Source organism: Tursiops truncatus, chromosome 15 (assembly GCF_011762595.2).
Source record: "Tursiops truncatus isolate mTurTru1 chromosome 15, mTurTru1.mat.Y, whole genome shotgun sequence".
NCBI lineage: Eukaryota > Metazoa > Chordata > Mammalia > Artiodactyla > Delphinidae > Tursiops > Tursiops truncatus.
Window position 1 is genome coordinate 1,406,628 of NC_047048.1, and position 16,897 is coordinate 1,423,524.

A 16,897-nucleotide genomic window follows, 5' to 3' on the forward strand; every position below is an offset into this window, starting at 1 on the left:
CCTGGAGGCCCCTGCTCTCCACCAGGCTGCCTGAGAACGAGCTCACAGGCACTGTGCCAGGCCCCCGGGCCGCAGAGAGGGTCCTCAGAGAGCAGGGCCCTCCCCGCTCTCCATCTCATCCCTGTCCCGCCCCCTTCCGCCTCCCTGGGAGAGTGGAGGGTGGAGGTCCTGCAGCCACTGAGGGCGAGAGGACCGGACTGCTACCATTTGCCGAACAAGGCAGGAAAGTGCACCGGGACCGACTGACGACATCGGAGAACTGCTGCCCCACACGTACGTGGGGATCAACGTGTGTGCTTTCCTCAGCCTGTTCTCTGACACGAGCCAGCAGCAGCTGGGCTTCACGGCCAAGGAGGAAGTTCTCTGGCTCAGGGCTTCTCAAGTTCACACAAAGTATCAGGAAGCTTGAGAGAAGCGTCAGTAAGAGGCTGTGACCCTTGCTGGATGGGAGCCCTGAGCGTAAGGCTGGGGCGCAGGAAGCCTGAGCCTCAGGCACGGGGACCCCACCTCCAACCTCAGCAGACAGCGGATGCAGGGCCTGACCGTCTGCGCTGGCTCTTGCTACAAGGGAGACACTGCTTTCCCTGGGCTGGGCCCCCCAATCCCTTCCAATTAGACCAGGGAGCAAAAGTTCCACGGCACCGAAAGTCAGCGGACCAAACAAAGGGTCCTTTCAGCATCTCCTTCGTCCAACAGTAAACAACATTCAGAGATTACTCACTTCTGCTTTTGTCCAAATGTCTGTGGAAACCTAGATTCTAATGCCCCTTTTGCAGGAGCCAGTAAAGAAGATTTTGTCTGCTTCCCAAGGATGGTGGTAACTCAGGCACCCTCTTGCCAGATGGTATTTTCTTCCTTGGGGGTGCTGAGACCACGTCTGTTCTCCGACAGAATCGTCACAAAGTGGATTAAGGATCTGACTTGGCTCCACACATTCCCTTTCCTCTCCTTTTTGCAACTTGTACAAATCATCTTTTGCCCTGCCGGGGTCCAGACACTGCAAACATAGCTCATCAACTCCATCTCTTCCCGGGGAAGGAAGACTTGTGACCTGGCGACATCTAAACCCTCAGCAGGAAAAGGCGCGCTTTTCCCGAAGGCTCTGGGATCTGACCCACAGGCCGAAGCCCTGGCCCCGAAACCTGAAACAGGAAGTTCCTTGGGTCGGCAGTTTCCCAACTACATTCCAGGGACCGCCAAGGTCCCACAGAGGGACAGCCACGCAGGGACCGAGCTAGGCCCCACACGGTTTCGGCGCGGTACCAGTCCTGACGGCCGCTGCCGCCACCAAGACCCCTGCGCGTTGTGTCCGTCCCCACAGAGCGCAGGGTGGCCGTCGCGCCGACGACACAGGGAGCGGGACGCCCCGAGCCACCTCCAGGAGCAGTTCCCTGTGACCAGCGTCCCACAAGCATTTGCGGGAGTGGGAGAGCGTGGGCTGCCTCCACACAGGCTCCGAGAAGAGAAGAGGGGCCGGGCGCAGGTCACCCACCGCCGAGGGAAGCTCTCCCTCCACACACCCGTCACTAGGCCGTCCTGCCCTCCGTCCCGTCAGCCCGGCTCCAGCTGGGGCTCACGGGCACACACTCGGCACCCACTCAGCCTGATGCAGGGCCCCCAGCCAGAGAGAGATCCCACTGACACAACGGAAGGAAACCGCCCCTGCAAGGTGGTGCTCCAGCCACGGCTCGGCCGCGCTGAGGAAGGGTCAGGCCGGGGGAGGCCACCCAGAGGACCGGCCGACGGCCTCCTCCCGCCCCGCGGCCCGGGCGGCACCAACTCCACGCGGGGCTGCGCCCGCCCGACCTCCTAAGATGCCCAAGGAAAAGTGAGTCCGCCCTTCGCTGCAGACAAGGAAGCAGGCTGAGAGGCAACGTGGGGACCCGGAGACCACAGATGCTCCTCAGACGACAACGGCTGCTACCCCTGGGCGCCTGGAGATGCCGGGAGCTCCACCAGCTCCGGCGCCCCAAGGACCCGGTGCAGCAGGGACCATCCCCCGGCTTTCCAAATGGGAAAGCAGCCAAGGTGCCGAGAAGCTGAAGATGTGGACGCACCCGGGTCCACAGCCTGTTGCTGAACACCTGGGGCCCACGTTCAGCAACAGGCTGCAAAGCCCAGCCCCGGACAGACAGACAGATAGCTAGGCCCTCCTCCCACTGGCGGATGGGCCAGCAAGGGGCGGGGCGGGGCGGGGCGGGGCGGGAGGAGGTGATGGAGACCGAGCGGACAGGAGGCTGCTCACCCCTGCGCCCTGGACAGCAGCCCGCGCAGCAGCCGTAATGCACCGCCCAGAGCCGCCTGCCCGCTGGGCGAGCCTGAGTGAGGAGCACGGCCAGATCTGAGCTGAGGCCCGTCACCTCACTCCACTGCAATCACAGCCCCAAAGCCCCCCCAGCGCTGCACACAGGGCAGCCCTTCCTCCTCCGCGTTCCCAGGTCTGCGGTCCGAGGCTCGCCAAGGAAGGTGTGCCCAGAGGTCCCCTCTGCCTTCAGCCAATGGGGCCAATGTCCCCTGGCCCCTACGGTCCGTGGTCTTGGGAGTGTAACCTGGTCCCCCAGCTCTGGGCCTGTCTCTGGTCTCTGGAACCAGCCACTGGCGACGGCCCAGAGCCCTGAGTGTGTGGGGAAAAAACAAACGTGCTGGGAGAAGCTGTCATTCAAACACCACCAGAGGCTGGGCAGGAGCAAAAGATACATCCTGAGAGCCCCCATCAGCCACAAGAAATCCACCCAGGGTGTTCCAGTATGTGCCCGCCTGAGGGTCTCTGCGTGGAGACATGCAACACCTGCAGCTGGGGAGCCACACCCCTGACACTGCTGTCCGCGACGTCCTGGTACCTGGAGGCCAACCCTCCACTTGGCCACGCTGACAAAAGCCGACGGTACCTGACACCCTCTTCAGACAACAGGAAAAGCGACTTACCCCCGAGGGCTGCCATCGGAGACCTCACCGGCACACCTTCACTCAGCCCATCTCCAAGAAAGCAAAGCGGTGCGGGCAGTGCCCAGGATTTGTGAGGGTGGGATGTGGCCTGGTGGCTTAGATCTCATGGTCGGAAGTTCACAGACATATTTAAAGACCTTTTAAAAACCAGACTATGACATTTGATTTTGACTTTGTTTACCACTTAGAAAGGCCTCTCTGAGACAATAAAATTTCATGTTAAGGTCAAGAGTTCTGTAGTCTGGGTCTGAACAAGCCGCAGTCTCCCTGGGTCTCCATTATTTGGACTCCGAAAAGCCCTCCATCTCTGCAACACACCAAGCCACACAGCAGGCCATCACGGCTACACCTCTGAGGGGCCAAAAGCCCTCCACGGCCCTGAAGCACCTGGCCGCTTCCAGGAGCTATGCTTGACTTAAGGTCAGACCCACCCCAGACCCCAAGGCTGGCAGGCAGCCCGCAGATGCCCCTCCAGGGCCTCCTGTTCTGGTCAGTCCTCAGGTTCTCCCACCGGCTCCCTGCCACCCACACACCATGGAAGCAAAGGCTTGGCCAAACTCGCTGGTGCCCAGACACAAAGAAACAGGAAGACCAGGAGCTCTCCGACCAGCCCCAGGCCAGCACCTCGCACACCCTCAGTGACCGTGGTACTGACCCTGCGCGGAGAGGAGGGCAGGTGCTGCTGCCCCTCCCACAGACGGGGACTGCGGCGCGGACAGGCTGGCCGGCTCTGTCCAAGCCCCACGCCTGGTGGCAGCAGAGCCAGGAACAGCCGCCATCTCACTGGGGGCTGGGCTCTTTCCCTGTACCAAGCTGCCTCCAATACAAGGCCAAAGCTGGAGTCAGGGACAGGGCACTTCTGACGCTAGAAATGAGGAGGAGGGAAGTGGGAGAGTGCGGTGCACTCTCGGAAGTGCCTGGATTCACCCACCAGAGGCTGCCTGGTGCGCCTCGGAGAGAGGGTCGGCCACGTCCTAACCAAGCATTCTACCACCAAAGGGAAACAGATGACATCGTCGGAGCTCAGGTGGAAGGCGTGGTCCAAACCAGGAGAAACCCACAAGCGCGAAAGGGCCACAGGCCTGCCCAGCCCGGTGTCTGCACGCTGCGGGGAGGGCTAGATGGAGCCGGACACGCAGCCTCCCGCGGTAATCTTCCTGCAGCCACTGCTACCGAGCTAACCACTCAGAAATCGATGTCATTCTGGGGATGAACATTTTTTCCAGTGCTTGAATAAAAGGGGGAGTTTCACATTTTATCCACTTCCACATGCCTTAACAATAAAAACTTATTTAAAAGGCCCATGAATATGTAAATGGCATTTTAAATATGGAAATGCAAAGCATGCAAGAAAACAGTCTGGGTGTGAAATATTAATGGCGTCTCGTCTTGCTGAGAGGAGACAACACAAGCTGGCTGCGGCGGCAGGATGGGAGCCCCGGCCCCTGCTCAGCAGACAGGGCAGCGCCCGGGGCTCTCCTGGGCAAAGGGGGCGGGGGGCGGCCTTGGCCCAGGAGAGCCGCTGCGGACCCACACTCTGCCCCCCCCACCTCCCAGCCACCTTGCTCCGCTGCTCTCCCCTCCGGAGCCACCAGGACCAAACCGGGTGTCTTTGCCAGTGCAACGTCAGACTGCACACGTTCCACCAGCACGGCGTCTACACTGCCTGCTGTACAGATGGGCGTGAAGGGGCACCAGAGTGAGAGCCGAGTCCTCCCTCACCCAAGCAGGGCTGGAGAGCCCCGCGAGGACAGAGTCGTCTCTGGGACACGAGCGCAGGGTAACCTCCAGGGTCAGAGGCTGGGGACTCGGCTACAGGTCAAGCTGGGCACAAACTCACCAGCAGGCCCATCAGGAGGCTCGGAACCTTCGGGTCTGCGTGTGGAACGGAGGGCCCAGAGGTCGGCCAAAGTCCTCAGCTGGTGATGGCAGGGCCTGTGTGGGACACACACACGCCCCTCCAGGAGGCAGCACACCTGTGTGTGTCCACCGGAAGTGAGGGTGACAAGAGCAAGAGACTGATGACCCCTAACAGAACAAAGGCCATCTTCCTATAGAAAATCCCTCCACCCTCCCTCCAGGGAGCTCACGGTGCTTTAAGGACCTTCCCGCAAGGTACTGACGGCAAAGGAGTGAGCAGGCCTCTCTCCACACGACGGAACAGGAAACCAAGGAAGACGAGCTGCTGCCGCTCAGTGTGGTCCTTGGGCCAGCAGCATCGGCAGCGCTGGGGCGCCAGCAGGAAGTACAGGAAATACGGAGCATGGTCCCCATTCCAACCCGCCGAGCCCGAGCCTGCGGTGAAAGCCCGACGGGCGCTCTTTACACTCACTGAGCTGGAGAAGAGCTGGGCGGACAGACTGCCGAGCGGCGACCCCACAGGAGTCACACAGCACAGAGCCCACCAGGGAAGCCCTCTAGGCAGTTAAGTCCCCCAAGTACCAGCTGCAGCCATGGGCTTCCACGTACAGCTCCTGGCTCATCCTCACACAAGCCTGGGCGAGGCCAAGGGCACTGCTAGGTGGTGATCCCACGCCGGGCTGGCACAGCCGGGAACCCCACAGTGTTTGCCAGCGAGACCAGACTTCCCTCTGGACCCAGCATGGACCAGATTCTCCCTTAGCGGGAGGGGGCTTGCTCTCAGGTACAGAGGCCAGGCAGCCACGGTCTGGAAAGTGAAGCAACTCCAACAGGCTCAGGGCCAAGCTGGGGCGGCCGTCAGCCCTGAAGGTCTGCACCCACCCTCAGAGGTGCAGCAGGGGCGCCCGGCCTCCACGTCCCTGCCCCGAGGCTCTCACCCACACTGATGGGGAAGCAACTGGAAGACCCAGGAACCGCCACTCAAGGAGAGGAACGCAGAACCCAATTCCCAGGGAGGCGTCTGCGGAAGAGGTCCATTCATCCCCAGTGCTTTCGGTCACTGCTCTCCCCACCCTTTCTAATTGGCCACACAATTGAGAAGCCTGGTAACAGCACTCCCTCTGGGGAGGCCACGGAGGAGGGGCTGAGGAGAGAGCCGCAGGGAGTGGCTCTGAGGGCTGCAAGCACCACCCCACGTCCAAACATGGGCACTGCAAGCAGGTGCTGTGCCCTCCGCCCGGCGAGGAGGCCGGGGGTCCCCTGCACTCAGCCGCATGCTCACAGCAACTGCTGGCTTCTCCTTTTCCTGCCAGGAGCCCCAAGCAAGCAGGGAGGTCCGAGAACTAACGTGACTGGCAGACTTGGGCAGAGCCCAGAGGCTGTGCCCACACTGCGGCGCCCCAGACGGCGAGAGGGCACAGGTGAGCGTGCTCGGCCCCAACACCCCAAGCAGGCCCCATGCGGCAAGGCTGGCCCCTAACGTCCCTTAAGAGACACAGCTCTGGGGCGTCGGTCGCAGCTCTTCCCACGCCACCAGGGAGGGAAGGGAGCACCCTGACTTCCTGAGAGGTCCGTGTCAGCGCGCGTGCACCAGACACCAGACGTGGGGTGGCGAGCCCTCCTGTGGCGGCCTGTCCCACAGAAGGGGGAACCGGCTCAGTAGTGACAGAGATGATGGCTTCCTGCCACGAGCCGCGTGTGCACAGCAACCACCACCCAGGGAAGCAGACACCGTGCCGACCCCACTTTGGAGAGAAGGGAAATGAAGCCTTCACAGGCGCCCGGCCCCCGCGGAGGCCAGTGTCGCGGGCAGACGCGTGTCCTGCCTCCTCGGTCGTCAGCCTGGCCCGGGCACCCAGCAGACACACCCGCCACGGTCCAGACAGGCTGCTGAGAGCCGGTGCCGCTCGGCCCGGGTGGGACTAGGAGGGGCGCCGGGGACAGGGGCAGCTTCTCCCAGCTGGTGTCCCCGGGACGCGCCCTGGGAGCCGGGCCGGGAGCCCTTCATCCGCGTCCACCACAGGGCGGACCGGCCCGACCGCAGACTGAGGGCCGGCAGCTGGAGGGGACGGCGGCCGAGGTCTGAGGCAAGCACCAGGAGACGCCAGCAGCTGCCCTCTTGCAGATGCCCCAGCTCTGGGTCACCCCGGATGCTCTCTTCTGGGGTTTTGCTGTTTTCCACAATTCCGGCCGGATCTAATACAAGAGCTACTTTCTCTAAGAAACGTTCCCTGGTCTACTAGGTAGCCAGGAAGTAAGAAAAGATCTCTCCCGGGGAACAAACAGCCTTATATTTTCTCAGTGCTTCCGTACTCGTGTGTGAGTACATGTGAGCATGTACACGTGTTTGTGTACGTGTGTACACACACGCACGCACGCACCACATGGCAGGCACTCACTCCACTGAGGTTCACGTAACGCCGTGAAGCGGCCAGCGCTTTTTACAGACATGATCTCAATGACACTGACGAGCGCCGCGGCCACTAGGGAAACTGGCCAGCCCCACTCGGGCACCAGGCACAAACCTGGGGCACAAAGTACCTTCCCAGGTGCCAGATAACCCATCGCTTAGGTACAAAGCAGAGGAGCCGCGTTCACTCGCCAGTGGGTTTTAAGCCATCAGTCTGCCACACAGCGAGGCCGAGGGGACGACGGGGAGAGCTGGCGGGCACTGCGGCCGGGGCAGGGGCTGGGACCCAGGGGGCCGGTGCCAGGCCAGCCAGCAGGCAGCTGGGCGTGCCAGCTCTTCCACTCCAGCTGCTGCCACACCTGATTCACCAGAGCAAGGGAGGGCGGGACTGATGGACAACTGGACAGAGACAAACGGAAGCACCAGCCATGCTCCAGGGTCAGCACCCGATCCTGGCTGGGCCAGGGCAGGGACACAGGCACCCAAAGAGCCGGCACATGTCCCCCTCCCACTCCACCAGGACTCAACAGCGTGTCTTAACAGGGGAGAGAGCAGAAGACGTTTACTATTCACTCAACAAACAACTGCTAGGCCTCGATTCTAGCAGCACACCCCCGAAGTCACTGTACTCTCATGGAGTTTACATTCCAAGAGGGAGAAGCACACAAGAAACGTTAACCCACCGATCGACACACGAATGTGTCAGGTTAGTGCTGTGAAGAGCGAGGCAAGACCAGGAGGAAAGGACAGCTGACAGCACGGGGACAGGCAGGACAGCCTCTCCACACGTGGTGACTTAAACACATGCTTCGGTCACACCAGCCACATTCCAAGTGCTCAACCGCTGCGTGTGGCCAGCGGCCACTGCCCCCAACAGCAGAGAGTCCTGCTGGATGGCGCTGTCCACCCCGGACAGACGGCTAGGCCGCCCTAGATGGCTGTGCTCTGGCCTCTGCACTGAAGCAGCCAGCCACGGAAAGCAGCCCAGCGCCAACTCTCAGAGACCCTAAAAGGGCCCTGGGAGACGGTCAGCACGTGAATAAATGTCATCATGACCGATTCGCAGGAGAGAAAACGAGGGCTCCATAAAGTTGGAGCTTCCTCAAGATCTCACAGCCAGTAGTCGGAAGGAAGGTGCAGGGATGAAGCTACAAGTCAGAGCCCGACAGTCCGGGGCTGTGTGTGTCTGCCAGGAGCCACTCCATCCCCCACCCCGGAGACACACACACACACACACACACGTCTCGGCGCTCCTCCCCGTGGCCACATGCCATGTGAGCCGTGTGACCAGCACCAGCTGTGGGAGCTCAGCCTGGCCTGAAGAAGGGGCTTCCTGGTCTAGAACCATCGAGCTCGTGGCCGGCATGCCCCACGGCGTCCTTGGAAGCTGCGCGCCGCACGACCACCACGGAGGAACGTGTGGAGACGAGCCTGAGACACAGGCTGGTTCCACACCTCCTGCCGAAGCCCATTTACGTCGAGTGGCACCAAGAGCTGAACGGGCAGGCGAGGCCCTGGTCTTCATCACTGAAAACCCCTGGGGCCACTGCTGCGAGGACAGTAACCAGGCCAAGGCAAGCGTGAGACCAGGTGGGGGACGGCTGGCACTCGCTCAAACCGCCCCTGCCTGGGACGGGAGCAGACCATCCTCCACAACTGCTTCTCTGCGGCTCCCGTGCTCTCCCTGCCAGGCTCAGCACCCTCCAGCGGGATAAAGGGTCAAGGGGGCCTGGGAAGGTCCCTATAGGGCACACACGAGTCACCCTGGCAAGAAGCTGAGACAGACTGGCTGTGGCCCGCGGTCAGCAACGTGGTGCAGACTTCCCTAGGGTCCCTGCCTCCCAGTCAAGGCCACTGGGTGATCACTGAACCCGTGGAAGCCCACGGAGCTGGGGCACCATGCAAGATGGAGGGAGCACAGAGGAACGAGGCAAAGCCTGGCCCCCACGATGGCGCCCAGCCCGCCCAGCAGAGGACAGGGTCAGAGGCTGGCCAGCCCGTGCACAGCCCGACCTGGGCTTCTGCCCGCCTGACTTCCAGGCTGGTGCCCCAGGACGGGCACAGCACAGGCAGCCAGGCCGCAGGCCTCACTCCGTCTGCCTGTCACGTTACTGTGCACAATCAACTGAGCCGTTCGTTCGTTCACTCGCTCAACAAGCGCACGCTGGGCCAGGCCCTCCTCTGGGTCCAGGGAGCTTGCACGGCAGTGGGGGACAGGGCACGCACGGAGCGTGGTGAGGGCAGGCGTGCACAGTGCCACTTGCGGCACAGTCACCAGGAACTGCCCAAGCACAACCCCAGGAGGGAGGGCCAGGCTACGCACGGATGCCTGAGCGAGGAGCGCCGCAGGCGAGGACGCCAGTGGGCCTGAGCCAGCTCTCACCCAGCTGCCCCACTATCCCTCGGTCCAGGTGGAGGAGGACTTCAGCGCTGCTCTGTGGTGCTCCCGCCTGCCTGGCCGGCTGTAGGCCATGGGCGGAGTCGCATCCACACTCACGCCCCTAGTCTAGATGGCCAAGCCAACCGCAGCCTCCACGGCCAACCACCCTCTCCAACCTTCAGGTGCTTGTCGACCAGGCCTCTTACTGCCACCACCACGCGTCCAAAACTGAACTCCCGGTTCCCTCTGCCTTCACCTGCTCTTCTGCTAAGTTCTCCAGCAACATAAGAGGCAAATCCATCATTCACACGCTCTCACCAAAGACCTCACTCTTGTCTTTTTGTCTTACCTGCCACGTGTGATCCACAGCAAACCCCGCACCCCCATCTTTCAGGTGTGCCCACACCTTCAACCCCTCCCCATCTTCTCTGCCGCCCCCCGCCCCAAAAGACACACCTTCTCATTCCTAATGAGCCCGCCGGAAAGCTCCCCACTGCCCTGCCCTGCGCTACGCCGGAAGTCACACATTCCCAGGCACCTCAAACAAGAGGACAGTGACAGCCATGGCCATAACCCCAGCCCACACTGGCTCACTGCACCAGGCACACTCCCAGCGCTTTACCGAGGTTCTGTGGCGACTCGCACGGCAATCCTACGACCTATCACCATCACCTTCACAGGTGAGGCAGAGAAGGTGGGGACACGGCGACACAGAGCTACTCCATGGTGGGGCAAGACTGGACCGCAGGCAGCCTGCGTTTAGACCGGCGAGAGCTTGCAGATCCTCCCCGGCCCGGGTCAGACACAGCACGAAATCCAGCCAGATGCACAGGGAGCAGGTTCTCCCGCCCACGCCCTGGTCATCAGGAATCTTCTGCTCCCGTCGCTGGCCTGGCTGGCCTCTGGACAGCTTGAGTCTACCATAACTCACACACACACAGGTGACAAAGGTCACAAGGCCTAATTGTATTCCGAGGTTCGAAACGACAGACTAAAGGGTTTGCACAAAGTGAGAAAAGAGCCACATTAAGAATCATGACGGTCGTGCTGACCTGAAGCACCCCTGGGAGGCACAGAGAAACCCATCAACCTGGCAGATGCCAGGAAAACACAGTAGCCAAGGGCTCCACCTCCCGAGGCAGATGGTACTCCATCCGTTCATTCTCAAGCCCTCTCCACTAAACGACAATCACCTCCTCCCAACACTGCCCAGAGCCCCCAGCATGAGGAGGGCAGCGCCACGTGGAGGGGGCTGGCTGGCTCCCCGGTCAGTGGCCCAGGCCAAGGCACCAGGAGGCTCCCAGGGGCGTCCAGGACCGGCCAGAGTTCTAAGGCAAGACCAGGGCTCCAGGCGCTGCAGGGCTCCTCACACACTGACAGCTTGAGGCCAAGGGCTCTTCTGAGACATGCAGAGCCCAGAGGAGGAAAGACCTGAGCTTCAAAACAAACTGCAGGGCTTCCCTGGTGGCGCAGTAGTTAAGAATCTGCCTGCCAGTGCAGGGGACACGGGTTCAAGCCCTGGTCCAAGAAGATCCCACATGCTGTGGAGCAACTAAGCCCGAGCGCCACAACTGCTGAGCCTGCGCTCTAGAGCTCGTGAGCCACAACGAAGAGTAGCCCCCGCTCGCCGCAACTAGAGAAAGCCACTTCAGTCATTAGAGCCGCCCAGAGCTGGTGTGCTTCAGGGGTGATCAGGCAGCCTTTGAAGCTGAGTGTCCAGAGGGATCATCAGCGCGAAGAGCCGGGCTCGGCAGGAGCGCATGGAGCGCGGCAGGCAGAACCACGAAGTCTGCACGGCTTCTCCTCGCCCACTTCTACAGCAGGTTCTAAATCCGCATCAAGGATGCGGCCTGAGGCTCACACCAGCCGGCCCATGACGCACGTCTCCAACGGAGCAGAGAAACGCATGACCAAGGGTTCTCTGCAGCCACATGTAGTACCTCTCAGGGACCTCTCAGGGACTGGGGCTCCAGCCCCAAATAAACCGTGTGGAGCTCCTAGGACGCACAGACCAGGATTCAAACCCTGTTTCTATGGCTTCCTAGCGGTTCAACACAGGGCTCGACTCTGCTGTGCAACAGAGGACAGCAGCACCATCTCGCAGCATTCAGGTGAGATGGAACCAGGTACCGACAAAGGCTCAGCCAGCTTCACCACTCTCACCATCTCCACCACGCAGTGTGCACAGGTGAGAACTGGACCCCAGGAGCCCCCGCTCCACTCCATCCCCCACTCTCCACCAAGGCAGAGAAATGCAGGCATCACAGCCCCACGTGTCCCCGCACAAGCTTCCCTGCTCCCCTGCCCTTCGAGGTCGTCCACAAGGTTCTGAGCCACAAAGAGACGCAGCCTCCCACCCACCCCGGCCCACAGCGCCCCTGGCTCTGCAAACGCCAGGGCTATGGAGTGAGGTGCTGGGTCCCGAAGACGCCAGGATGCTCTTGGGACCCGTTAGGGCACAGGCGGCTGCATGGCAGTGTCAGGGGAGCGCTGCATGGAGAACACTGACAGGGACACACCTAGAGCCGCTCACAAACCCTGAATACTCGCGTGTCCTCAGCACACCTCCAAGGAAACAGGATCAGCGTTCAAGCGCCAAAACCAGTGCTGGGGCGGCCACAAAAGAAAGGCAAGGTGCCCTGGGCTGTAATTAAACTCCTGTCCAAAGGCACTGACACACCCATTCATCTCAGTGACCAGTGGCGCCCTGGAGCTGTCCGAGGTCGGCCACGAAATGGAAAGTACAGAGAGGCTGGCCTGGCGGTCCAGGACAGCCCGCTAACAGAGAGGCACACAACTATTAGCTCTCCCTGAACGACACGCTTACAAGGTGCCAACCAGAACCCCGCGAGACCTCTGGCCCCACCACCACCTGCACGCCACCTGGGGTCTCCTGAGCGCTGCTGAACGCCCGGCACCTCCTGCCATCTCGCCCCCCACCCCAAACAGCCCTCCGAACCCTCCGACTGGACCCCCGCCTGCCTGCGTGCTGGCCAGACCCCAGGCTTTCACCCTCTTGCCAAGGTGCCTCTTCCCGCCTAACCTGAATTTCTGCCCACTGCCTTTAAAGACGTGAGGAAGTGAAACCAGCTGTTCCCGCCTCCCGAGGTTTCCTGGCCTCCGCGCAGACCGCCCCCATCACGGCCACGTCGGCCTGCTGCTGTGAGAGCAGCAGCGGCCCAGACCCCTGCGAGCGTGCACGGTGCGGCGCACACGTCCCCTCCCCGTTCTGCTCGGCGAGGGCCTCGAGGGCACTGGACCCCAGCTCCCTGCCGCCTCCTCACAGGGCCTGCACGGGACTCTACCATGAACCGACGGCCCCTTATCGGCTGAGGCCTTAAGAACATTCCCGGGCTTCTCTGATCCATTCCATCACCGGGAGGAGGGAGGTCTCCCGCGGGACCTCCCTGAGGTGAGGGGATGACGCACATACGCACTGGGCACGACGCCAGCACACGGAAGCGCCCCTTGGGTGGCCGCGTGGTCAGGACCGGTCTGCTGAATGAGGATGGGACCGAGAGCACTCCACCTGGCGGGCAGGCGGCCGTGCCTAGGTCCTGTGCCCCGCGCTGTCACACCTCACCTCACCTCCCGGGGCCCATCCTGCAGAAGAGTGAGGCACACAGCTCTTTCTCGGGATGCCCGAGACTCAGTTGCTCCTGGGTGGCTGCATCGGCTCTCAGAGGGAGCCCAAGGGTCCTGAGACGTGGACAAGTTGGCAGGAGTCACGCAGACCTACCAGCCACCATGAAGGACTGCTCCCGGCGGTCGACAGTCCACTCCTGAACCAACCCCAAAGAAGAGACGGGACGGCTGAATCTATATGCGTGACCACAGTCGAAAGCACTGCCGGAGCTGCGGACGAGAGCTACATTCACGAAGCTGAGAGGCTGGATTTCCTGCTGCTGCTCAAAGCAGGTCATTTTAGAAAGTACCTCTCAGTTTGGCGGGAGAAAAATGCAGACAAGTTTCCATTCCTCTAACAGTTCATTCTTTTTCAAATTCAAAGTAAAACAAAGAGGATCGCCTGGAAAAATGTCAAACGCTTTAATTTCAAATCACTTTTAACGCCTGTTTCATCTGACAGTAGCTTTGAAAGCAAAAGGCAGTCTTTATCACTTGAGGTTTTTTTTTAAGTTTTTAAAAAATTAATTAATTAACTTTTTTTTTTTGGCTGTGTTGGGTCTTCGTTGCTGCATGCAGGATTTCTCTAGTTGCGGCGAGCGGGGGCTACTCTTCGTTGCGGTGTGCAGGCTTCTTGTTGCAGTGGCTTCTCTTGCTGAGGAGCACAGGCTCTAGGCGAGTGGGCTTCAGTAGCTGTGGCACACGGGCTCAGTAGTTGTGGCATGTGGGCTCAGTAGTTGTGGCTCATGGGCTCTAGAGCACAGGCTCAGCAGCTGCGGCACACGGGCTCAGTTGTTCCACGGCATGTGGGATCTTCCTGGACCAGGGCTCGAACCCGTGTCCCCTGAATTGGCAGGCGGACTCTCAACCACTGCGCCACGAGGGTAGTCCTCATTTGAGGTTTTTAAGCTAAATTGATGTGATTATGTCCAACATAACCAGATGCTTCTAAAAGCCAATTTTCAAAGAGACATCAGCCCCCCAAATAAGAAAGCCTTCCTTCGGTTATTAATAAATTATTGAAACGCCAACTGCACAGGGGGTGAGGCCGCAGAGGATGCTCGCGGAGAGCAGGCTGACTTCCACCCCCAACCAGCTAGCCAGCCAGTGCAGGGCACCCGAGGTCCCTCTGTGGTCACCGTCCTCTCAGCCTGCCCCCAAGCCCTTCACCCACTGGAGGGGCTGACCTCACTCAGCTTTCCACCCTCAAGTGAATCACGTGGGAACTGACTAGTTTAACACCATCCTCCACAGATACCTGGTCTGGGGCACACTTTCAACCCCATTTGGGCCAGTGAGAGTGACTGGGGTGGGGGGAGTCTGCCGCCAGCGGGGGTCCTCAGACAGGTTTCCTTGTTCCAAAAAGGAGACCCAAGAAGGAGACCTCTCTTTCTGCCTCTTATGCGACACCCAGAACCTGGTCAGCCGCCCTGCAAGCACGAGAGAAACCAGCCTGGGCCCCAGGGGACAGAGGCGGACAGCCCTGCAACAGTCCAAGTGCGGCTCGGTGAGGAACAAGCATTTGGTTTGGTGCCCTACGCAGCACAGAGCTCCACAAACCCCTGGAATTTCCTGAACGAGGTGAGTGCCTTTTGTGAACACGCCCCTTCAGCCAGAGCCCTGGGCAGGAAGGGCGGGGGAGAAGCCAGAGGAACCAACCAGCGGAAGAGAAGTTGGAACTTTCAGCTCCACCCCCGCCCCGCCTCCAGGGAGGGGAGCGGAGATAGAGACCAAGTGAACCACCAATGGCCACGACTTAATCAAGCAGGAAACTCCATAGACACTGCTGAACAAGGCGGCTTCGAGTCACTGGACACGAGGAGGAGCTGGGAGGGCAGCGCACCTGGAGAGGACACGGCAGCTCTGCCCCCAGCCGGCTGATCCCAGCTGCACCCTTTGTAATAAACCAGTAATCCTAAATAAAGTGCTTTCTAGCAAACCGGCAGAGAGGGGCTGGGGGGACCCTGAATTTGCAGTCAGATGAAGTGCGGGTAGCCTGGGAACCCCGAGGCAGGCGCGCCTTGTGGGACCGAGCCCTCACCTGTGGGGCCTGGCTGACCTGGGAGTTAGTGGCGGAGCTGAACTGACTCCTGGGGCACCAGCAGGTGTCAGAGGCAGAACTGGTACGGAACCAGTTCCTCAGGCCCTGGAGGGAGTCAGAGCTGCCCGCCCGGGCGTGGACATGAATGGCCCGGCTGTGCTGCTACGTGGGACCCTTCCCGAGGACACAAGTCCACACACGTACAAACACTCAGACACTTCAGCCCAGGTTCCAGGTTTCCACACGTTCATGGGGCCACTCAGAGCCCACGCCTCCACAAAGACGCAAATGCTTCTGGTGGGGCGCACGTCTTCCTCCCAGACCCCACGCCCTGGAAGGCAGCCCAGGGCTCCAGGGCTGATCTCACAGCGTCCAGATGACAGTACACCCGCCGCCTCAGCTGAGTCTCACTGCTCGCTCAGGCCGAGGCAGGGATGGCGAAGCACAGCCACTCCTCAGCCAGGGGCACACTCACCGGCACCCCGCGTTCCGAAGCGGACATGTCGCCACAAAACCATGGGCCGCCAGGCCTACCTGCTGGTGATGGAGCTGTTCCTGTCCTTGAGGGTGAGCTCGCGCTGCTGCAGCTCCACGATGAACCTGGACAAGTCCTCTGGGGTCCTGGGGGGGATCAAGAACACATGTCAGTGCTGCTTGTGCCCTGAAGGGGGACTGGTTGACACTAGAAGGCGGCCCAAAGCCACGCCAGCCACGGGCGGTTCACAGGCCTGGGGCGGATTAGGGCCTGTGCACCGTCCCCGGAGCAGCGGGGTGTGGAGCTGTGCTCTCACCGCCACCTGGGCTCACACAGCCAGCCGCTAGCCACGTAACACTGGGGACACTACTTTTATAAGCCCTGATTTTACTTCACCTGTAAAAATAGGGTCGATACATAACAATGTCACCATGCAGAGGATTTGAAGCGAGCTTTAAAAGCACCTACCAGGCAGCAAGCAGAGGAGGTGCCCAGTGCATTCCAGTTGCCTTTCCTCCTTCCGCTTCAAAATCCAGGTATGAGAACAGCAGCAATGTAACAACCACAACAGATACCCACATGCCCAATGCCTCGTAATTTTCAAAAGTACTCCAGCTTAACGATCTCAGTTAATGCTCAGAGCAGCCCTGCTGTCTACTGTTTCCATTTTGCAAATGGGGAAACTGAGACTCAAAGACACGGATGGCTGGTTCAAAGGCCACCCACTCTCAGCAGCACGAAGCCTCAATCTGAACCCCCTCCTCTAGCTCAGCACCATGGCTCGGGAGAACGTACACCAAGAATGTCTTTGACATACAGGTGGCCAACAGGGACATGAAAACACGCTCAACATCGCCAATTACTAGAAAAATACAAATCAAAACTACAGTGAGGTACCACGTCACCAGGTCAGAATGGCCATCATCAAAACATCGACAAATAAGACATGCTGGAGAGGGCGCAGAGGAAAGGGAACCCCCCTACACTGTTGGTGGGAATATAAATTGGTACAGCCACTATGGAGAACAGTATGGAGGTTCCTCAGAAAACTAAAAATGGAACTACCATATGATCCTGCAATCCCACCCCTGGGAGAGGGACTGGAGAAAACTCTAATTCAAAAAGATACCTGCATCTCAATGGTCACTGAAGCACTATTTA

At 60.4% G+C, this 16,897-nt stretch overlaps 1 protein-coding gene across 10 annotated transcripts in view; it reads right to left on the reverse strand.

Moving 5' to 3' along the window:
* The window catches only part of MAD1L1 (mitotic arrest deficient 1 like 1), a 315,604-nt gene that overhangs the window by 221,003 nt on the left and 77,704 nt on the right, over positions 1–16,897 (reverse strand). For 9 of the 10 annotated variants that reach the window (XR_004522011.2, XR_004522012.2, XR_004522010.2 and 6 more), the window contains one exon: positions 15,796–15,882. The exons of the other annotated variant lie outside the window; for it this stretch is intronic. Coding sequence is in view for 5 of the 9 variants with exons in the window: in XM_033839444.2 (XP_033695335.1) it covers positions 15,796–15,882 (87 nt within the window). In the remaining 4 variants the exon portion in view is untranslated. The remainder of the gene's footprint in view (positions 1–15,795; positions 15,883–16,897) is intronic. 10 annotated transcript variants of the gene reach the window in all.